Here is a 22,832-nt window from a genome sequence, read left to right on the forward strand (position 1 = left end):
GGGTCTTTTACTTGAGCTTGGAGAGATTTTGAAAAACGAACATAACCTTGGGATCAGGGAGTAGGTAGTAGTAGGCAGTGAAGCATAGTCGATCATAGCAAGGGTTTGTTCATAGTGAAATTTCTTAACATTTAATGTCATTTCTGGAGTTCCAAAGAGCTAGAATACACTAAATTGGGTTGCTGAGATGCTCCATAACTTGATATTCTGTATACTATGAACCTAGGAGAAGTTCATATTGAGACGTTCCAATCGCGATGTGATTGCGTCGATGACAGCAGATCTAGTTTGGTCAGTAACTGTATAGAAATCAAGTTTCATCGGCAAACTCACTCTCTTTCAACCATTCTCATCGCATCTGAAACCTTGGCCCTCTGAAGACGGTGTGGAACGTGGGGTTGAGATGAGCTCGAAGGCTCAGAAGGCGCCGATAGCTTGTTGGCAATCGACTTCGATTCGGCTATGAGGTCGAGTGCAAGACGTTTGACCTAAATAAATTAATAAATCAAATCTCAAGATATGCGAGGGGGAACCTACCGTCTCCAGTCGTCCCGTAATCTGGCTGTTGTCTTGGTCCTTGTTCACGCTCTGCTCGCCCAAAGATTCGGATAGGATACGAACTTCAGCTATCCATTCCTTCTCCTTCTCACTCAGAGGACGGCCGCCTGAATTGAGAAGCTTCTTGCGGATCACATCATAGCGGTTGGTGAGCTCGCTTTGCCTGTCCTTTGCGGCTTGCAGTCTCTTATCCAAGATTTCTCCATTCCGGACACCCTCCTTGCTAGTACCGTCCTCATCAAGTTCACTTGTCACGCCCTTGATGCGCTCTGCCACATCTGAAAGCTGTCGCAACTGATCCTTCATTTCACCCTGCAAGCGTTCGCAGCGTCGAAAGAGATCCGATGCGGCTCTTTCGAGGGCATTTGTGTGGGCCGATAGCACACGATGGGCTGTGGTAACCAAGTCCAGGGTTGCCGGGGACAAACGCACCTGCTCTTTAAGAGTGTGGCGCTGGCGATGAGGAATATATTTCTCAACGAAGGAATCCAGTGGAGAGTTAGCGTAAAGGACAGCAGGAACCTGGTATGGGGCCCTGTGTGGAATGAAATCAGCTGAGCCTGAAACAGTCAACTTCTGCGCGAATAAACTGTCAAGTCCGGCAGTGAGGGCGTCCTCCGGAGCATCCATCACAGCCGCATACGGGGCTGATGGCTGGAATGTGAGTAGTAGATATCCGACATCGTAATCGTAAAAGATAACCGGAGTGGCAAGATGTTCTTGATGGATGGGGGCATCAATATCCGATACCTCCAAGATCTGTTCTCTCTGGGCTACATTTCCGCTGCAGATGACCTGCAATCGGAAAGCTGAGCCCGATGGGTCTTCCGCTTGTAGCTCTGCTTCGAGTCTCTCTACCCAGGGACCCATAGAGAAATATACGACATTTGTCGCGGTTGTAACGAAGAATGAGTATCGGGAGTGGACATCCTTGGTAAAAGTGGGCCAAGCGACCGACTTCGATCCGTCCGTCTTCACGGTATCCAGCGATTCCACCAAGAGAAGATCAGAGGGGTCCGGCATGGGCGTTTGGAATGAATTCTTTCTTGCCTTGGGTAGCCACTGGCCTTCCACGCCATCAAGCTCCAAGCAGATATGAACACGACCATTACTACTAGACAGACAGATGACAGTGGCCGAGAGTTTATCCTGCTTGCTGATTTGAACTGCAAGTTCCTCATCCTCCCCCATCATGAGATCTTCGACGTTAAGGCTGGAGGCGATCACAAGGATTTCGCATAGATCCAAATCATCAGTGTCATCATCAGCGTCGAAACGGAATGGTCCCTGTAAACGGGGTATGGGGCTTGGAGAAGCCGGACGGGTAAAAACATCAGCACCTTCAATTGTATCTGTTCGGGAAGGTTGATCGAGAGGCTCTTGACCGTCAATTTCTCGCAGCCACTCATATTGTTGACGACAAACCACCAACTCTTCTTCCAAGTCCTCTGGGGCTTCTTCAAGCGCTGCGAGTTTAGGAACAATGGCCGAAGAGAGAGAGGGGATTGTTGCCGAGGGAGCCTGCCACTTAGATGGCAGCAGGGGGCAAAGGGCGTAAAGGTCGCCGGGCTTCATGGCCACCCAGAGAGTCATGGGGGCCCAAGCGTCCTCTCTTTCAATGCCACTGCCGCCGAAGCAAGCGGAGGCCACTTCCATGTCAATGACATCTGCCGAGAATCCCTTATTCTTTCCAAATCCAGTGGGTGCGAAATCCTGATCGCAGGAAGTTCCATCAACCAACTTTCGGAGGTCCACTGCGAGTGTAGGCTGGTCGAAAGACCAATGATTGTTTCGATGCAATTCCCATACTCGCACAGCGGCATCTGCGGTAACCGTGACAATGCATCCACCTAGGTTGGTGTGCAGTCCCAAAGGATGCCATAGCGCTGACACTACTGGTGCTTGTGGAATAACATGGGTAGTTGGGCCGAGCTGGTAGGTCTTCAGCCGGATTGCAGAGGAGTCTCTCGATGAAAGATGTGATGAGTCTGGGAGAACAGCGATATGGATAGTGTGCTCGCCGACAATCGCAAGGAAAGCGCCATTGGGAGACGGCACGATTTGTTTGACAGGTCCGTACACAGGTACAGTCAAAACCTGCAAGGCACCAATTTGATAAGTATAGATGTCATCGAAGAGGCGTTCGTGATAGAACTTACCCTGTAAGGAGGAATGTCACAGCCATTTAATTGCTCCTTTGACTGAGCAACGCCCTTCTTCTGTCTAGCCTGCTGCTGCCATTGATCCTTCAGTCGTGGAAGATGGGACCAACGGATCTCATTGTCGATGACGGCAAAGATCTCTGATCCGCGCTTGGCGATTGTGCGCGATGCGCCATTCAAAGCAGCCAATTTCGATTCATTCAGAAGAGTCTGCGCTGGACTTTTGCTTTCGAAGAGGCTGGCGCCAGGCGAGGGTCGGCATAGCCATGCAGGCGCGTAGCTATTGACTTTCGGCATCGAGTTGAATAGTAAGTCGGAAGAAATATGATTGTAGTTGAATGTAGAAAATTGGAGTTAGACCATCCTTATCCAACCGATAGTGGAGGGGAAAGTGAGAGAGTTGGAGTGTTGATGCGGCGGTTGGTTTTCTGGGGCGCCAAGATTCTTTCAACAAGCTCCGAGCTCCCTTGTCTGCTTTCTGACACCAAACCATCGTTACAGTCTTGACTTAGTCAAATATTCCACACCACCATGAGTTTGCTCGCAATTAACACGGTTGACCGACTGGACCGTCCCAGCGCTTACTATGCTGGAAAAGTGAGATCAACTGAATTCTCCACGCAGAAAATTGGCGCTAATCGGCAACCCAGAATAAACGACGCAGATACGAGGACGAAGAGAAAAAGGACGACCCCGTGGACAAGCTGGCAGATGCTACCACCCTCTACGTCGGAAATCTGTATGTTGCGTCTTCAAATTTAGTTTCTAACAAGGCGCCACTAACTGATCCTAGATCATTCTACACAACCGAAGAACAGATCCATGAACTTTTCTCCAAGTCAGTTGCACGATGCCTTGAGTACAAGATTCCTCACTAACAACAATGTTCAGGTGCGGTGAGATCAAGCGATTGGTCATGGGACTCGATCGGTTCAACAAGACACCCTGCGGATTCTGCTTCGTTGAATACTACACCCACCAGGCTGCTTTGGATTGCCTGAAATATGTTGGAGGCACGAAGCTTGATGAGCGAATCATCCGAACTGATCTGGACCCTGGCTTTGAAGAGGGTCGCCAATACGGGTAAATCTCCTCCCTGACTATTTCTAAATGCACAAGCTAATCATAACAGACGCGGTAAATCTGGCGGACAAGTTCGCGATGAGTACCGCGACGAATACGACCCGGGCCGTGGCGGATATGGCCGCGCTTATGACGAGCAGCGTGCACGAGAGGAAGAGGAATACGGACAAGGAAAGTAGGTAGGTGTTCGACTGGAAAAGAACATCCTGCGAGGCAGGAAAAACGGCGTTATTACGATGGCGCAGATTCAATTAGCTGAGATCATAACTCGGATATTTCAATTTTCAACTTGATACCCTTAAATTTTATTCAACTGTCTTCTGATGCGATATGATGCCCCAGTTTATTTCTTTTATTAACAGCTGCCTCCACTTGCAGCAGCCACCAGGAGTGAATTCTCGCATCTCCTGTCAACTCCGGATGGAAGCTGGTACCGAATACATTTCCCTGTCGGACTGCCACAACGTCACCCACTTCTTGGTCCGGACTGGAGTCTCGTCCCTGTGTGGCAATATGTGAAGCTGGCCTTGATAAAGTGGCTAGCACCTCGACCTGATCAGCTGTGGCAGCTTCCGCCGCTGCGTCCTTGGCTTTCCTAGAGGGGGCCACCACCGTGTTCTCCCGTTTGTCTTCTCCTGTCTGGACACCATCCTGGTGCGGCAGGATACACTCCACAATTGGCGCTCTAATAAACACCGCGGGGAACGGTGTGGCACCTTCGCCCAGGAACGGCAGTTGTAACGGGGCTTGGAAACTCTCTGTTTGACGGCCAAAGTGATTCCGGTTGACTCGAACATCAAGACCACCTATGAGCTCCTGGCCACCTTTTTTAGTTCGATTGGCTGACTCGGCCAACAATATCAACCCGGCACAGGTGCCCCAAACCGGTTTACGGTGCACCCTATACAGTCAGATTGCATTCCTAATTGTGTGAAAACAGCCCACCTTACTTGACGAAATCTCTCAAAGGTTCCAACATATTGGACCTTGCTGCCACCAGAGACATCGTGGTGCTTTCTCCACCCGGCAAAACGAGTGCATCGCACCTGTCAAGTACTTGAGACGTTCGTACCTCGATAAATTCCCATTGCGATGGAGCCTGTGTGGTTGCCTTCTTCAAGAGGTTTATGTGCTCAATGAATGCACCCTGCAAGGCAAGCACTCCCACTGTAAACGTCATTTCTGGACAGAGTAGTCCAGGAAGTTGCGCCATTCCTCATTCCTCGAGAACTATGACTCGGTATCACGTGATCGTTGATTCCGCGGGGGAGAAATTGTTTGGAGTGTTTGCAATCGCTTGTATTGGTACTTCTCCTCTGACCGACCGCTTATTCAACTCAAGTACCAAGGTTTAGAGATATACTGATAGGAAGTTCCGGGTATGGATTTTGGCATCTGATTGTGAAAGGATTGTCTGAGATTACGAATGGCCAACTAATAATATCCGCGAATGTCGTATACAACGTATATATTCCGTACTCAAGAATATGCTTTAACCGGTAGTAAAAAGGTGGATCCCCGAGTGGATACTTCTTGTACGCTAGAACATCTTAGTGTTGTCGGTGCGTATGTCTATACGCCCGATACGATGATGGGGCAATATTATTATAGTAAATAGAATGATCCACCTGAACCTGAAACCTTTCTGTCAACACAAACTCTCTTCAAAAAATTGTTACAGATATCCTTAAATGGTGCTCACATTCCTTCTTAACCTGGCTTACACTGACAATCGCACCTCTTGTGGATTAACCTACTACATACATATACACCTATCCGGAGGTCCCCCCTCCCCCTTGAAATATTAAATGGCCTGGGAGAAAGAAATCAGTTTAGCAGACGCTTTACATAGCAATGCACACGCCGAAGGTCTGAATCTGTACCTGGCCAAATTTCCGACCCTGGCACGATGGTACATTGACTCCCGGGAGTGGGAGGCCCATGGCTTGGATCTTCCCCTGCTGGAAGCACTACGTCCCGCCGAGCAAGAGGCCGTGAAGAGGTTTCATTTCGCTGCAGATAGACGCATGTCTCTATCCTCACACCTACTCAAGTATCTCTACATTCACCATGCCTGCGGGGTGCCATGGAAAGACATTGTCCTCAGCCGCACGCCGATGCCCGAGAACCGCCCTATCTATAATTCATCCCCCAACATCAAAATCGACTTCAATGTCAGCCATCAAGCAGGTCTTACCACCTTGGCTGGAGTGGAAGCCCCGGATCACAAGCAGTATGAAGGTCAATCAGAGGCCGAGTCTTCACCGCTTCCTCGCGTAGGTATCGATGTTACATGCGTCAACGAGCATCGTCGCAAAAAGGTCAGCACTTTGAAAGAATTTATCGATCATGTTTCAATGTTCACAGAGGTGTTTTCGGACGCTGAGCTTGAAACTATGAAAGACCCTGTATCGACCCTTCGCCGAGCTCGGAAGCTCGGCATGGCAAATGCATTTTCCTTAGTGGGCGAGGATGAAGCCAACTCGAAAGTCTATTCTGACGAGACAATTGTTCGGTATGGAATGCGTATGTTCTATTCATATTGGGCCCTCAAGGAAGCGTATCTTAAAATGACGGGTGACGCCCTCCTGGCGCCGTGGGTGCGGACATTAGAATTCACAGATGTCATCCCACCTGATCCCGTGGAGCCGCTGGTTGCACCAAAACCTTACGCAATTCCACAAAGTCCATCGGACATCCTGCAATCACCGAAGAACTGGGGTGCCCCGTACAGCGGGGTAACGGTCACCAAGGCGGGAGAGCAGATCATCGATGTTCGTCTGCAACTTGTCGCCCTCGAGTCAGACTACATTGTGGCTACAGCTGGACTCGGACCACCCGTTGGTGTGGTTCCTCGTTTCAGCCTGAATAGTGGCAAGCACCATCTACCAGGCCTGATCAGGGTTCGCTCGGGGGAAACTGTGGAGGACCACCCTATTGCCATCAGTACCAAAAAGGTAGTTGGGGATATGGACCCTTGGAATGTCCCGTTTCCCATCATCGATCCATGGCTTCCATTCCAAGAGGTTGATGTCAATATTGATATCCGACCCTGTGCGGAAGGCCGCTGCATTCACCCAGAGGACCCTAGTCTGGTTTTGGCACGTGTATCCGCTGCATAATAAAAGACTACGGACCGTGATTTCGAGTGGGAGACTGAAAAAAAAAACCATTTTAATTCGTTCTTAGCCACATATTGATGTAGTATAGTCTTATCTTGTTTCCTGGCAGTAGCATGAGCTTACGTGTGTTTCCACTTCATCGCATAGCATCTTTGAGTTACTGATGAATTTCAAATTTGGGGCTGACTTTTTCAATCAATTCAATTGAGCACCACACCTTTAACATTTAATTGGATTCCAGCTTTTCAATATTAAAAGGCCTAGGTAGCAGGGACCTCGGTTCCAAGATTCCGATGTTGATTTTATACATCCCGAGTTTCGCATTAGGTCAATTTATGAGTTAAGAATATGTACAGATAGTAAAACTAAGGTGTGAGTAAGATGAAAAACCAACTATAATTATCTTCGCTAAAGACGTAATTAGAAAGTATAGGCCCGCGACGAGGAATCTCTGAAGCCCGGCGAATCTTAGAAGAATTGAAGGTATGTACATCAGCAGGATTTGAGGGTAAGCTGGGAGAATTTGAGCTTGATTTGAATGATTGCAAGCATAAGACGTTGAGCAGTGAACTCAACTATTGCTCGGAAGTTAATGTGTAATTTTTTAAAGGTATTGGTAACGGTTCTCCCTCAAAGCTCGACAGCGGTCGAGACACTCTCGCTGCTCTCTTCGACGCCCGCCATTTCCATAATAGTCCTGAGCATGGCATCGCGTGTTGATGTGGTGAGACTATCAACGTCTGCAGCAGTCAGCTGCTTGGTCTCAATAGGAGGCAGAACTATATTTCAAAAATAAAATGTCAGTGATAGATCAGTATATACTGAGGGCATTGAAACTCACCCCTGATCTTGATTGTGCCTGCATTGAATCGCCAAGCCTTGGGGTACAAAATGTGTGCGTAGTTCTCAGCAATAATCGGCACAATCGGCACACCTGCTTTAACGGCGAGATGGAAAGCCCCCTTCTTGAAGGGAAGGAGAGTAGGCTTATCAGAGTAGCTGCGGGTACCCTCAGGGAAGATGAAAACACTCTGGCGGTGGACATGCATCTCTTCGACTGCACTGTCGAAGGCTTTCACAGCAGTCTCCCGATTGGCACGGTCAATGAAGACAGTGCGAGACAAAGTCATAAACCAGCCCAAAAATGGAACGTTGCGGAGAGACTTTTTGGCAGTAACGCTGCAGTAAGGTGGGAAAACAGCACCCAGCATCAGAACATCCAGCTCTGTCTGGTGGTTCGCGAGGAAGACGGCAGGTCGGGTGGTGAGGTACTCCTGCCCCTCGATGATTTCAAATTTGACACCGGTGGTCAATAGCATTACCCACTTGAAACAGCGAGCAGTAGCCCATTGTGAGATACGACCGAAGCCAACGAGACGGAGGACTATAGAAGCGAACACGCCGTAAGCTGCGGAAAAGAGCAAGCAACCATAGGCGGCGATGCAGCGAGCTGCAAACGCTGCCCGAGGAAACTTGGTTCCTATAGCAAATAGAGAGCCTGTCACAAGGACAAGTGAGCTGATCCCAGACATAAGACACGAAGCCCAAGACATAGTGGCGGGGATTATACTGCAACTGTTGAGAGATAGTGGCTGGTTACTACTTTGACCGAGGTATGGTTGGGTGTTTGTCTTACCAATAACTTCGGTATTTGTTGACGAAAGAACTTGGGACCAGCCTGCTGGAAGCGTGGGGAATCTGGCTGGCTGGAGAAGCTTAATGAGCTCTTCACATGTTGAGATGGTCTTCGGCCTCCACCTTTTTCTGCCGATCGAATTTGACCGCCCGATACCCCAACAGGAACAGATGACGGCATTATGCTAGTGCACGTGGGAATAACGCCGAGGTTTAGACTGAAGAAACTTCGACGACTCAGCGGATCTGGATTAAAGATGTATTTTATTTTATTTTTCTTTTCATGTGTTAGTCATCACGCTGAAAAGTGGTTTTACACTAATGTACAATATAAATCAAAACACCGTCCCTTCCTCATGCTCAATGCATAGTGAACAAAACTCCCCTTGGATGCAATGTTAAACAACGCTGAAGAACGCCGAGCTCGCAAGGTTGGACCGCCCCATATCTGACAGAAACACAAATACACAAATACACGAGACAAAAAGTACTGAAACTCTAACTCATCTCGTGGTCACCATCAACCTCATTCGTCATAGCAGCCTTGATGAACTCCGAAGCCTATAGACATATGACAATAAATGTTAGCAAAAAGACATAGCAGATGGAGGTAGAGAGTGTGGGAAAATAGATTGCCTACCCGAGGATCTAAGTGCATGGCGGCAGTAAAGTGTCTCATAGCGTCAGACTTGTGGTTCAGCGCTTTGTACACCTTTCCCAAACTGAAATGGACATTGGGCTCATCAGGAGCCAGATCCTTGAGTTTTATCAACTCGTGCAGAGCCCCTTCATAATCATGAACCATCTCAAGAATGCGGGCTTTGCGAAACCGAGCCAAGATCGACATAGGTGCCACCACGCAGGCCCGCTTGTAGTATCCCAAAGCGTTCATAAGCTCACCACACCTCTCTTGAATGTGTCCAATACAGCAAATAAGCACGGAGTTGGACGGGTTAATGAAGCTAGCATGGCGGAAGTGTTGTTCGGCTTCCTCCAATTTACCCAACTTTTCGTACACTTGTCCCAGTCCGTACCAAGCATTGTAATGTCGCACATCGGCCTTGAGAGCATTGCGATAGGCGTCGAGTGCGTTGTCAAATTCCTCGTTGGCAAGATACTCGTGTCCCTGGAGTGTGAACCCATAGGCAAAATCAGGATCCAGCTGAGTAGCGCGCTTGAAACACTTCACCGATTGTTCTTGATTGCGTTGGTGAGAGAATGAGTTACCGACAGCACACCAAGCCTGAGGCGAAAAGCGGTCCACGTCCATCAATTCACGCGCGAGGTGAGTGAGTTTGTTATCATCCTTCAAATGCCAGAGAACGGTGGAATAGATTTCCATATCCTCAAGGTGATAGGGCGACAACTCTCGAACATGGTTGAAGTAGATGGCAGCATCCGCATACATTGCTTGCTCAAAGTACGCTCGGCCAATCTGAGCGAAGACCCAAGGTGTGTCATATTGAGCAGAATCAAGCGATTTGAAGTGCTTGATAGCATCCGAGCAGTTGTAACGGCTCAATTCATAATATCCAGAAGCGAGCTTTTTAAATTCTCCCAAAAGCCATTTTAATGCGTCAATCTCGCATTTTTTCTCTGAGGCTCTGGGCATTGGGCCAGGTCGGAAGCGAGAGGCAGTGGATTCACTGATGGGCGCTTCCACAGGTGTTTGGTTGCCACTCACAATACGACCAACAGTCGAAATCGATGCGTTCGTAGGACGTCCCAGAGCCGTCGCCCTCGGTTCACGAGGGCCGCCATTGAGCATGCTCATGAAGGAGACGGAGGTAGGATGGGATTGATTAAACAGTCTTCTGCTGCGACGTTGGGGAGGAATTGGCTCCACCGGTGGAGAAGAGGGATGGGCGACTTGACCGGTAACAGTGCGTTTGCGATCACCAACTCGAGTTGTTCGAAGAGGCTCATCGTCGGCTGACGAATCCGATCTATTGCGAACTGTAGGTTGATGGCGGCTACGCATCCTGGGAGGTGGCTGGACTCTAGTCTCAACGTTCAGCTTCCGACTTGAGGGATCACGCTTCTTTCTGGCCGGAGCCATTGGCGGATCCCACATGGGATCAGTCACACCGTTTGCAATAGGAAACTCTTCCGACACGCTGCCTTGTGTCCCTGGGGTCTCCATGCCTTCCGGAGCCCGTGCAGCAGCTGCCGCCTTGGCTGAATGCTTGTCGAAGAGACCTGAGCCTCCGAAAATATCATTGCCCATAAAAGGATCAGGCATGGGGTCTGGGGCACGATCCGGATTGAAGAATTCATCCGACGTTTCCATTTTTGCCATGCCTGCCAAATTAGCATTTATTGTGGCGCGGAGTTCGGGGGTGAGTTGATAGATGTTATCAACTCGAATGGCGGTGCCTGTCGCACAAAGGCCCTTTAGTGCGTCCCAGTTAAATGGGTTGAGTCTGAGTGAGTCCACATAGCAGTCCACCGCCTTTTGTGACTCCTTATGAGCATCATAGAGTTTGGCTTGCAACAGAAAGGCGGCACTGGCATCAGGTGAGGGTTGTCGATTAAGTTTGTTGTGTGCGTTCCACTGGACTCTGGACACCCAGATACTTTTGCTGCATTCCAGGGCCTCTAAACCCTCCACATAGTTTCCCATATCGAGACACGCCTGAGCAAAAACATAGGAGCAGCCAGCATGCACGCCTTGCAAGCCCGTGTCTCTAATCACTTCGTAAGCTGTTTTCACTTCGCCGTTGAGCAAATGACAATTTGCCAGGTAGTACTGAGATTCGTAGGAGTTCGGTTCAAATGCGCTCAGACGATGGGCTAGAAATAGGGCATTTCGGATAAGGTTGTTGTCAAGATTGTACCAAATGAGGTGCTCCAGCTGACCAGCGATATGGCCAGTAGAGAGAGTCATGATGGCGAGTGAAGATTAAACACGGGGTGAGTGTTTGAGTAGTATTGGAAAAGATAAAGGACGAAGGATAAGCTGATGGGTGAGGTTTTAGGACAAGAGTAGGATTTGTTCCTCAGACCTTCAAGTCGCGCCGGCGGCAAAGACGCGGGGAACAGTGCGAAGGTGATGGAGAAGCTGAAGAACAACAAAATATCAGCAAATTACCAGATTTGAGAGTCTAGTTTTCGGCAGAACCTGGGCAACCGGGCGACCTCTGGAAGGAAGGATCTTTCCAGTGGTCGCGGTACCAACAAAAGAATGTACTGATCCAGAAACAGTCAAGGAAAGATACACAGATGCGAGATAATCACATATTCTGTGAACTTCAAAGGGATATCACAGAACTTGCGACTGTTATGCCAGCGAAAGTTAGGTTCTTATGGGGTGTTGACCTCGGGATGAGGGTGGGCGAGTTGATTGTAATGCCTTATTTTGGTTGCATCACTAAACAACTTCTTGCCGGGCGGTGGAGATCAGTATTTGGTCCATTTTTGCTGGACCGTGCAATATACCGGCAATATAAGGCGGTCTGTGGGCGGTCAGCCAAGGAGGGCATTAATTGAGGACATCAGATCAGAAGAGCATCGTCTGTCCATGCTTAAATGCCTGTCGTTCAGTCTCATTTGAACGTTTAAACAGGATTTTATACTTTCAGGCTGCTTGAATCAAAGTTTCTAAAATTTCAGTCCGACATTCCAAATTTGAGGTTCCAAATTTCCGTGGGTTTCCGCAGTCCATTTCAACCTCACTATGGCGAAGGTAAATTAACCATCAAGTCACATCAATTGAGTAAGCTTTTTGAACCTTGATAATTCTAACAGTAAATTAGAAAGCAGCAAAAACTCTGGCCACCCGCAACGGCGCAGTTCTTAACCGGACTCATCTGATCACTGTATCATTACACATACTCTACCTCCTCCTACACTTTATATTCCAGCGTCCTCGTTCATTGAAACCTTATTTTTTCCTGGCTGTTCCTACTCTGGCCATTGAGTTCTATTTGGACCGTGTTGGCCGCCCAACATTCAATGAGGATGGTTCCCTGCGCTCCGCCGGTGAAGATCTCAGCGCTACTGGTCTTACTGAATACATGTGGGATGTCCTGTACTGGACCGAGGGCTGTATTGCTGCTGTGTGTATCTTTAACGACAGAGCTTGGTGGCTTTGGGTTGTTGTTCCGTTATACTCGGTCTATCTGGTATACACCACTGTTATGGGAGTGAAGAAGGGATTCTCTGGCATGGGTGGTGCTGGCGCTGGTGGTGATGGAGAAGACTATGAAGGGCCTAAGAGCAAGACCCAGTTGAAGAAGGAGAAGCGGGGTGATAAGCCACGACCAAAGATGATGCGCTGAGCTTGAAATTTTGGCTGAAGTTGAGATATAATGATTCCATGAAGCCTTGCCATTACTCTGGCGAACTGGCAGGCGGGATTGGTTCTAAACAGTACGAGTTTACCGGCGCTTATAGAGAAATATGCATAGGCTCAACTGAGGGTTGGTCTCAATGGACAGGCCACAATGCAGAATTACATGATTTTGACCATGGTCACTAAGTAACATTTAGCCGTTATGCCTGGGATATTGGCTTTAATAGCGCCTAGTTGTATTGGTCTTAAATTTTCAAGTGAGGATAGCCGAAATCGCAATTCATTATGTACTAAATTACATTCCCGTTGCAAAAAAAGAAGGGAAAAAAATCGTGAAAGATAGATAAATCAAGAAGTAGAGCAGCATAAAAACCAAAGAATGAAGATCATTGAGAATGGTGCCAGTCGTTAGAACAGTGCCGTCATGACAAACTTTATGGGGAATAATGCATCGACAATCGAGCATGTCATGTCACTGGCAGGGAGATAAATACCTGGGTGACATGGTTTTAAAAGAGGGGCAAAGTGCAGGAAGAAACGGTGAAACCGAAATAAAAGATAGATTGAAAAAGAAGCAAATAGATCATTCCGTGCGTACTCATTACAATTCATCCTGTTCCACCGAAACTGCAGCCTTGATACTGCTCGTCGCATCTTCCACGTAGGAAACAGCGGTTTCAGCAGCCTCGGACACGACGCTGGTTGCGCTGGAGGCAAGATCCGCCAATCGAGATTGGGCGTTCTCAACAGCGACAGCAAGGCGGCCAGTGGCACTTTCAATCGCCCCTGGTTCTTCACCATAGATAGCAGCGCTGGCCTTGGCCTGAATGTCCTCGATAGCCTCCTTAGCGATGTCAATATAGCTAGATTCCTTTCCGTACATGGCAATGCTAACATGAGCCGAGGCAGTGGCATAAGACCTGGAAACGGCTTCTGTAGCCTTCTCATAAGATCCTTTCTGAGTGCCATATATTCCGATACTGGCTGCCTCAACAGCGGCGTTGAGTTGGTCATTTGCATTTTTAATGATATCATCTGAGCTGGGGATACTTGGAGCGTAGGAATTAGCGACGGAGGATGCAGTCTCATATGCTTCATGCACCAGGCTAGATACAGAAGACACAGCTGAAGCGGGGTATGGGGTTTCATAAGCGGCACGAAGCTTGCTGATCACACTCTCAGTGTAAGAGGGCTGTTTGCCAACTAGCAACTCGGAGATGATGTCGTGGACGGCCTCAAATTTGGGGTATTGGTAGTCAACGATCTGCTGTAAATATGGCTCCGGGGTGCCATAGATCTGTTCACTAGCTTTTGAAACAAGGTTTTCCCAGTTTTCGGATGCTTGGCTAGAAAGAGCCTCCAAAGGTCCAGGTGTTGTGCCATATATAGCCGAACTAGCCGAGGCAGATGCCAGGGAGAGAGACGAAGAGGCCGCAGAGAGAGCAGCATGATACCTAGATGAAGCATCATCGATGATACTCTGAGCCTTCCCATCATCAGCGGACGAGACAGCAGAGCTGGCAGAGGCGATGACTGCAGCTAGACTGGCAGAGGCCTGAGAGGAAACCCAATTATATTGAGACCCGGCTTCACGTAACAAGTTATGGGCATTGGTAGCAAATGGGGTAGGTGTTGGGGTGCCGTAGACCGCCTTAGATGCCGTGGACACAAAGGCGGTATAGTGCTCGTGGGCGAGACCGACTGCCTCGTAGTAGCGCCTCTGTGCATCGAGCACGAACGGCTGCTGGCCAAAGGAGCTCGGTTCAGTAGCAATTGGCTGGATATGCGCTAGCTTCTCAGAAGCTAGACTGAGACCTTCACTCAATCGTGAGGAGGCAATCGACGAAATCTGGGCTAAAGGCGCGGTGGGAGTAGGCGTAGCTGTGATAGCATCAATTTGCGAGCTGAGCTCATCGGTTACATACTGAACGGCACCAGAGTAGACTGACTCGATGGAAGAGAGAACAGCGTGATCTTCATCATCGATAATAGGTTCTTGTAGAATGTTTGCATCGGCAGCTGAAACACCCCAAGCATAACTCGTGGCAGGCTTGTGATGCTCAATTTCATCAACCTCATCAGATAAGATAGATTCATCGTCTTCAATAGAAACTACATGACGTCGCGTCAAAATGACATCTTCAATATTTAATTCAGGCGTCTCATGAATCTCGTCCGGAGTTGGATCGCTCGGCTCAGAGGACTCATCAGAATGAGCGTTGTCATGAGCATTGGAAGAATCATCGAGTTCGATATCCTCGTCACTCTCAAACTCAACCTGCAGCTTCCGTCGAGGTGGGGGAGCTTCGGTCCTGGTGTCGAAATTATCGCTCAATTCGCGGGCGGCAAACTTCCAGGAGCCAACGTCCCTCAGACGCATGATCTCCTTTGCAGTGTCTTCGGCTATCTCCATACCATTGTCTAGAATCTCCGTTGCAACAGCTCTAGCCTCAGCAACCGACTTCTGGTTCAAGGCCACCTCTCGGATTTCGTTGCGCCAGTCATCGAGCTGGGCTTTCAAAGCGTGGTATTTTGTCCAGTCTTTATAGGTGACCCCATCCATCCACGCCCATCGTGCACCGATTTCCTGCAAGCCTAGATCTCGGATGCTATCGAGAACATCAAGAGTTGAGTTGACAGCTGCAGAAACCCGACGTGATAGTTCGTCCTCAAATGATAAAGACCACTCACGAAGGGCGTGGGTGCGGTCTCTGACTGCGATGGCGGAGCTTCGAATGACATCCACCAACTCACTACGGGCAGATTCCTCGGCCTCAAGCGCTTCTTCCTCTGGCAAAGTTTGCACAAGGTCATGGATACGACTCTTGATGACTGAAACCTGTTCTGCTGCCACTGTTTCAAGTGCCGTCGAGAGACTTCGACCATGACTCTTTGCGCTATTTGCGACCAAGGCACCGACAAGCTCTTCGATACGAGCTTCAAGATCCTCAACTCCTTTGTCAGCTGCAGCAGCAAACTTGCTCTGCCATCTTTGAAGATCGGAATCGATCCGTTTACGTTCCTGCTCTGCCTTTTCAGCGGGGGATAGAGTAGGCTCAACCGAAGGGATTCCAACGACAGATGTCTTTGTTGTCGTTGTCACGCTGGAAATCAGGATGCTTTTCTCGGAGCTGGAGCTTGCTGTCGAAGACTGCTCTGATAAGGTACTAGTTGTGAAAGTCAGCCAGGCATGCTTTGTATTAAAATACGATTGTCTTCTTACCTATCAATGTCTTCGACAACACCTCGAAGTCGTCTTCCCTCTCTATAACTAGCCAATCGCTGTCCAATCTTGACCAGCTGAGGTTCAACCTGCTCCGAGTAGAGTCCCGTCACATGCGGCCATAGAGAGCTATTGGCAAAGTAGATAACAGACGACCACGTATAATGGGCACTAGGCAAGACATGAGTAGTCAAAACTTTGTGTCCTGTACTGTATGTTTTCCCAATGAATGGCTGGGATCGAGTGTAGAAGGGAACCAGGTGGTCCCAGTACACAGTGATGGCAGTTTTCTGGGCTAGTTGATAGTAAGGCTCAACGATCGCAACACCATTCTTGATATATGGATCTACTTTCACCAGGTAGAGCTGATACGCTTTATCCTGCACAATCTGCATACGGGGCGAAACCTGAGCGTTCCATTGAAATGCACCATATTCCTGTGCTTGTTGCAATACCGAGGCTCCGTACTTTTCATAGCTTGTCCGACTAGTCTTCAACACGGGTTGATAAACTTTCTGGTTGAAAACCTCGACATACGGACGGGCTTGGTTAACGTAAGGAGCAGCGTATGTATCATAATAGGGCGTGACGTAGGGATCAACGTGCGATCGAGCAATGAGGTAAGGCTTGCAGACTCTCGGTGAGGCATCATGCAAGTTTGAGAGGTTCGATGGGCACCGTAGAAATGGCGTCAGGAGTGTGTACCAGATGCATAGACTAAATAGAGCAGATTTCAGTTTTAACATGCCCGGCACGAGAGATCACAACTTATCCTTACCGTACGATCAAACCTATGGACCATCGGACTGAACTTTTTCTTTCTTTCGTCTTCAGAGTCTCTTTTTGGTCACTTGGCTTCACAGTACCCTCTGAAGCCTGTCCATTCTGCGATCTTGCTGACATGGCTGTTGTTGGCCAGTCGAGGTCGCGCGACCCAAGTGAAAAGTTGTATGAACGGAAAGTGGAGTTATGCAAAGAGTGGGTCGTAAGAGACTTAAATCAATTGATCAGACCGTTATGATCCTCATTGGACGAAGTATTAAGCACAGGCTTTTGCACAGTTGAGAGAGTTGCGGACGATGGCTTCGAAGTCCCTAGGTGAAATAGCAAAGTCGCGTCGGCCTTGGCAATAACTGGAACTGTCGGTGGTGCGCTGTAAGGAGCTATGGTTCCACCTGGGAGAAATGTGCGAATATACTCTGAGTAGCACTCACTTTGATCTTATTCTGGGGAAGCTTAAGTTTTCTCATACGATAAATGTTTACGGGGAATCTCCCTGAAGACAACTTCTGTGATCAGCGAGGACGTCATCGCCTTACATTAATTACTGGGAAATACAAAATTACATGGACTGGTATCAAAAACCCCGCAATTGTGCTGTTCATGTACTGTAATAAATGAAACACCATAACTTGCTGGCTGAGTCAGCTCAATGCAATTGTCCAGGTGGAATCACCATCAGTCCATTTAGAAAGGCCAGACTCGGTAAACCAATTGGGTTAACTGTTAAAGACCTTGCAGCTGCAAAGTTAGGCCCCACATTCTGATGGGAATTGCCCGAGCTGACACACCTCTTCTCTTACTCCAGTCGCAGCTTCCCCTCTCTTCATAACCTCCAACTGCACAGAGTACGGAATAAAGGTTCAACGACCTCCAGCAACTTCATCGGTGATACAACCGAGGGTGAGATGACGACTTTGGTTACAATTTCAAGACCGTCGACTTGACGCGATCATACACAATGGATACTTCAAACGACTCACTTCACAATTCCCCAAAGATGTCTTCCTTCCCCGACCTGATGAATGATCCCGCCTTTGACGGCAGAGAGAAAGGCTTTGATGATATGGATACCTGCCGTATATGCCACGGAGAAGCTACTGATGAAGAGCCTCTGTTCTATCCCTGCAAATGTAGTGGCAGTATCAAGTTCGTTCATCAAAGCTGCTTGGTGGAGTGGCTGTCACACTCACAGAAGAAACATTGCGAGCTCTGCAAGACGGCTTTCCGATTCACCAAGCTATACGATCCACATATGCCAGAAACCCTTCCAACACCTGTGTTCCTTAAACAAGCCCTGATTCGATGCTTCAGAACTTTAGTAACATGGTTACGCTTCTTCCTCGTTGGTTTTGTTTGGCTAGGATGGTTGCCTTGGTCGATGCGCGCAATTTGGAGGGCTCTCTTCTGGCTCGCTGACGGCCGCTGGTCCGCCAGTGCACGGGTTGCTCAGTCTGTAGCGAATGGCACATCATCTGGACTTACTGACATGACCTCGACGGCTTCGTCTACCGCCAATACTATGCCATCAGCGCAGTCTTCGACCAGTGGCTTTCCTCCCGGGGATCCATTGATACTCGCCCTGATCAAGAAGGTAATCCCAAGCTTGTTTCTTCCGGCTTTGACTTCAACTGTCGGCCAGGACGGTTCAGGCTCAACCCGTGCTGCCAGTACACCAAAACCGCGGCATCCATCGTGGCTGTCGGACGTGAAATGTCTCAATAATTTCTCGTCTCCAACAATTAATAACATGATTATCGACACCCTAGAAGGACTTATCATCACACTTGTGGTTGTGGTTGTCTTCATACTTCTTTTTTGATTCGGGAATGGGTCGTCCAACAGCAGCCCATGGCCAACATTGCAGAAGGAGAGCGTGAAGCAGCGCTGCAACTGATTGCCAATGCCAATAACCGTGTCATTGAACAAGCACAAGCACAAGCGGAAGCGGAAGCGGAACGAGCTGAACCTGAGAGAATCGGACGACGTGACGAGCCAATTCAGCTTGGACATGAAATTCGTTCTGACACTGCTTCCCCCGCACCGTCCTGGTCCGACTCTGATGATGGACTTCCTGTTCTCGAGCGAGTTCCTGAGTCTTTACATGACACTTTCGCTGCTGGTAATATAGTAGATCCTGATCGCCCTGTACCTCAAGATCCTCGAACTATCGCTGCCTTGAGAGTCATGGATGTTACTACTAGGTCGAATGGCGACCGTGCAGAATTGCATCGGATTATACACGAGGAAGGTCTACAAGAAGAGATGGCCTGGCTTTTGGATATAGTCAATCGGGAAGAACCCACCGCTGAGGCTGCTGAAGATACGAGAATTGCAGAAAACTTGCAGGATGCACTTCTTGATGTGGATAACGATACAACTACTGTCTACGAGCGACCAGTTGATGAGACAAATGCTTTTGACGATCCTCAACAAGTGGAGGAATCATCCATCATTCCACAATCGAATATTCAAGCTCCCAAAGGAGCTGTGGAAAGACTCACCGATTGGTTCTGGGGTGACATCCCCAATGAGAATGGCTTCAATGAGGAATTACCAGAGCATGATAATGAGCATATTGTACCAAATGCAGATCCATTTCCTCCAGTGCCAGACCGACTGGAGGATCCGGCAGCCAATCAAGTCATGGCAGCTGATGCTGGATTGGACGGAAATGACATAGATGCAATCGAAGGTGATGATTTTGACGGCATCATGGATCTCATTGGTATGCAAGGTCCCATCTTTGGGCTCTTACAAAACGGCGTCTTTTGTGCACTTCTGATCGCCTTCACGGTAGCCATTGGTATTTGGCTGCCTTACTTGTGGGGAAAAATCGCCCTGGTTCTTCTGGCCAATCCTGTAGAGCTTATCGTCGGTGTTCCCATGACCGCCGTCACCGTTGTCGCCGATATTGCCCTTGACACCTTAATAGGTGCTTTAGGCTACATTATGTATACGATGACCTCTGTTTTCAGGTTACTGTCCAGTCCATTCAGTAGTCTTCTTCCTGCTGTTGAATGGATCCCACGAGGAAAATTCGTTGCCACTGCCTCGCTATCCCTCATTGATTCCAGTGCTCACCGTCTAAACAAAGTCGGCAGGGCGTTCCTTGTTTTCCACGAATCAGATATTCCTATGTTCTCAGTACTCTCGCACCAGGCTCTGAAGCTTCACCAGGCACGTCTCCTCGTATTTTTCCAATCGACGTTTGCTGTGTTCAAATTTGTTTTACATGACTTTCCCCTGCGCCTGGTCACTCTAGGGGTCCCAGGGGCACTGACGTTCGATCTTGATGCTGTTCAACTAAAAAGCTATGCGATACATATTCAGGAGCAGCTTGTCAACTTCACCAAGATATCGCTCTTCTCCAGTCCTAGAGCCAAATTGATGATGGATGCAAGTGCTGCCAAAGCAGCCTCGGCAACACTTCCAGTTGATTATGATCTTGTCACATGGGATACTAAGGACCGTGCCATCGCAATCTCAATGGGATATCTTCTCGCAACAGTCATGGGATTCCTTTACCTCCGCATTACTGGGCTCTTAGCTGGCCCCAACCGCGGTCAAAGAGTCGACGGCATCGTTGGCGAGGTGCTTCTTCAGGCTGCAGGAGTGATGAAGGTCATACTTATCATTGGAATTGAGATGATCGTTTTCCCTCTCTACTGTGGCTCGTTGCTAGACCTTGCCCTGCTTCCTTTATTCTCTGATACAACTGTCGCATCCCGTATCGCATTTACGGCGTCATCTCCGCTTACATCGCTCTTTATACACTGGTTCGTGGGAACTTGCTACATGTTCCATTTTGCCCTTTTTGTTTCCATGTGTCGCAAGATTTTGAGAAATGGCGTACTTTGTAAGTTTCATAGAAGACATCATCTAACGACGTTCTAACAATTTAAACAGATTTCATCCGTGATCCCGACGATCCAACTTTTCACCCAATACGCGATGTCCTCGAGCGCAGCATTACGACACAGCTTCGCAAAATTGGATTTAGCGCGCTTGTATACGGCGCACTAGTCATCATCTTTCTTGGTGGAGTCGTATGGGGTCTTCACTTTTCGTCTCCTGGTATCCTCCCAATACATTGGTCTGCAAGCGCTCCTATGCTGGAATTCCCTGTTGATCTCTTGTTCTATAATTTCGTGATGCCATTGGCCATTCAATCCGTTAACCCTTCAGATGGGTTACATGAAATGTATGACTGGTGGTTCCACAAATGTGCTCATTTCCTTCGCCTCAGCAATTTCTTTTTTGAAGAGAGACATCCTGAAGAAGAGGGATGCCATGTTCGACGAAGTTGGTGGAGTCTGCTATCAGGGGCTCAAGGTGACTGGAAGCATCCCATCATCGGGCCGGAGGAACGGGCAAATGCAGACCGAGAAGCCCGTGACGTCTATTTCCTTCGAGATGGCAGATATGTTCGAGCCCCTGCCTCCGACCAAGTCCGCATTCCAAAAGGGACTCTCGTTTTCCTCGAGGTCACTGAAGGTAACGAGCGTGTTGATGGCAAACCTGATCTGGATGATGGACTTCACGGTCGTTCAAGTACCATGTTCGCCAAAGTTTACGTCCCGCCTAAGTTCTGGACCCGTATCAGCGCCTTCATTATTCTCATCTGGTTCTTCACTGCCATATCAGGTGTAGGCATCACTGTGATACCACTGGTTGTTGGCCGGAAGTTGATCTCTTCCTGTTTCCCCAACCCGGCACCAGTCAACGACATTTACGCATTTTCCAGTGGGCTGTTCCTTGTTAGTAGCTTTTTCTACACTGCCTGCTACTGCCGTACCGCAATCTCCTCAATAAGAGAACAACCGGAAGCCTGTCTTCTTTCTCCGCAACAGCTGGCTCGATTTTTTGTGGACCTTGCACTTGTTGCTGTCCGCCTAATCTACATCTCCATCACCCTGGTTGTCTTACTTCCATGTCTTTTCGCACTTCTTACTGAGCTTTACATACTTATTCCAGCCCATACTTTGATTGGCGACGGACAATCTCATGTTGTCCACGTAGTTCAGGATTGGACACTGGGCGTCCTGTACGTCCAGATGGCGATAAAGCTGACTTTATGGCACCCCGATTCTTGGCCTGCCGCTGTTCTCAATGGCATTTTCCGTGATGGCTGGCTCAAGCCGAATGTGAAACTCGCCACGCGGGCCTTGATTGTGCCCATATCACTATTAACGGCCGTGGCAACCATCGTACCCCTCTTGCTGGGAGGGATTTTCCGATGTTCCGTTTTCTATTCACATGAATCAGCACAGCCGAACGTCTATCGGTATGCGTATCCGGCTACGTTGCTCTTTGTCCTAGTCTCGTGGACAATTTACCTGCTGCATCGGCGGGTGGCAATTTGGCGAATCAACCTCCGTGATGAAGTCTATCTCATTGGAGAGAGACTTCACAACTTGAGCGAGAAGCGGAGGGCACCGGATGTTGGCGTCTCCAGTCGGGTCATCACAGGATGATGACATGTTTCATGCTTTCTATCCTAATCCCTTGCGGATCCTTTTTGTTTTACGCTTTTGTACATTTAGAATTTCGTTTCATATTTCTTTTGGTATTACTTAGCCTAACCTAGGTATGAAACTTCTTACATGGCCATCAAAGACGATGGCATAGTTACCCAAAACACTTCAGCTTAATTGTACGTAGTTCGATGACCCCACATGGAGGCTTACTTAGTAGTTAGACCCACTACTTTTCTGCCCTGCAGAAACCTACTCTAGAATAACTTTAATATTATCCACACATTACGTTGTACAATTCATCGCTCCATCAGGTATGGACTACGGTAGAGCCTCTTGATAGTGCTGGATTTGGCATCCTCAAAGCTCCTTGCTCATCTTAATCCTTGAGTTTTGAGATAAGTATGGACTACTAGACGTACAATATAAAGGGCGGTCAGATACTAAAGTGGCGCTAGCACTGTGCTAATACCACCTCGGTATGAGTACTCCACTTCA

General features: G+C 48.5%; 8 protein-coding genes across 8 annotated transcripts; 4 read left to right on the forward strand and 4 right to left on the reverse strand.

Moving 5' to 3' along the window:
• Positions 1-222: 222 nt before the first annotated feature.
• N7495_008740 (uncharacterized protein) lies at positions 223-3,017 on the reverse strand (the record flags this gene model as incomplete). The annotated part of the gene is made up of 4 exons (XM_057211391.1): positions 223-283; positions 334-488; positions 538-2,655; positions 2,718-3,017. The coding sequence occupies 4 exons, from the start codon at positions 3,015-3,017 to the stop codon at positions 223-225; spliced, it is 2,634 nt and encodes an 877-aa protein (XP_057060934.1).
• A 234-nt stretch (positions 3,018-3,251) lies between these two features.
• On the forward strand, positions 3,252-3,982 carry N7495_008741 (nuclear cap-binding protein subunit CBC2; the record flags this gene model as incomplete). Its single annotated transcript, XM_057211392.1, has 5 exons — positions 3,252-3,317; positions 3,371-3,459; positions 3,514-3,558; positions 3,612-3,803; positions 3,853-3,982. The coding sequence occupies 5 exons, from the start codon at positions 3,252-3,254 to the stop codon at positions 3,980-3,982; spliced, it is 522 nt and encodes a 173-aa protein (XP_057060935.1).
• A 130-nt stretch (positions 3,983-4,112) lies between these two features.
• N7495_008742 (pyridoxal 5'-phosphate synthase subunit PdxT) lies at positions 4,113-4,983 on the reverse strand (the record flags this gene model as incomplete). Its single annotated transcript, XM_057211393.1, has 2 exons — positions 4,113-4,704; positions 4,754-4,983. The coding sequence occupies 2 exons, from the start codon at positions 4,981-4,983 to the stop codon at positions 4,113-4,115; spliced, it is 822 nt and encodes a 273-aa protein (XP_057060936.1).
• Positions 4,984-5,611: 628 nt separating this feature from the next.
• Positions 5,612-6,925, forward strand: N7495_008743 (4'-phosphopantetheinyl transferase family protein; the record flags this gene model as incomplete). Its single annotated transcript, XM_057211394.1, has 1 exon — positions 5,612-6,925. One exon carries the CDS (start codon positions 5,612-5,614, stop codon positions 6,923-6,925), a length of 1,314 nt encoding a protein of 437 aa, XP_057060937.1.
• A 630-nt stretch (positions 6,926-7,555) lies between these two features.
• Positions 7,556-11,447, reverse strand: N7495_008744 (20S cyclosome subunit (BimA/Nuc2/Cdc27); the record flags this gene model as incomplete). Its single annotated transcript, XM_057211395.1, has 3 exons — positions 7,556-7,704; positions 7,767-8,745; positions 9,273-11,447. The coding sequence occupies 3 exons, from the start codon at positions 11,445-11,447 to the stop codon at positions 7,556-7,558; spliced, it is 3,303 nt and encodes a 1,100-aa protein (XP_057060938.1).
• Positions 11,448-12,236: 789 nt separating this feature from the next.
• On the forward strand, positions 12,237-12,840 carry N7495_008745 (SND2/TMEM208 family protein; the record flags this gene model as incomplete). Its single annotated transcript, XM_057211396.1, has 2 exons — positions 12,237-12,245; positions 12,316-12,840. The coding sequence occupies 2 exons, from the start codon at positions 12,237-12,239 to the stop codon at positions 12,838-12,840; spliced, it is 534 nt and encodes a 177-aa protein (XP_057060939.1).
• A 615-nt stretch (positions 12,841-13,455) lies between these two features.
• On the reverse strand, positions 13,456-16,980 carry N7495_008746 (uncharacterized protein; the record flags this gene model as incomplete). The annotated part of the gene is made up of 3 exons (XM_057211397.1): positions 13,456-16,021; positions 16,078-16,794; positions 16,856-16,980. 3 exons carry the CDS (start codon positions 16,978-16,980, stop codon positions 13,456-13,458), a joined length of 3,408 nt encoding a protein of 1,135 aa, XP_057060940.1.
• Positions 16,981-17,857: 877 nt separating this feature from the next.
• Positions 17,858-22,334, forward strand: N7495_008747 (E3 ubiquitin-protein ligase SSM4; the record flags this gene model as incomplete). The annotated part of the gene is made up of 3 exons (XM_057211398.1): positions 17,858-18,652; positions 18,703-20,716; positions 20,767-22,334. 3 exons carry the CDS (start codon positions 17,858-17,860, stop codon positions 22,332-22,334), a joined length of 4,377 nt encoding a protein of 1,458 aa, XP_057060941.1.
• Between the last annotated feature and the right edge of the window lie 498 nt (positions 22,335-22,832).

This window comes from Penicillium taxi (genome assembly GCF_028828555.1).
Source record: "Penicillium taxi strain IBT 34144 chromosome Unknown utg000005l_segment0_segment0, whole genome shotgun sequence".
NCBI classification, from domain to species: Eukaryota; Fungi; Ascomycota; class Eurotiomycetes; order Eurotiales; family Aspergillaceae; genus Penicillium; species Penicillium taxi.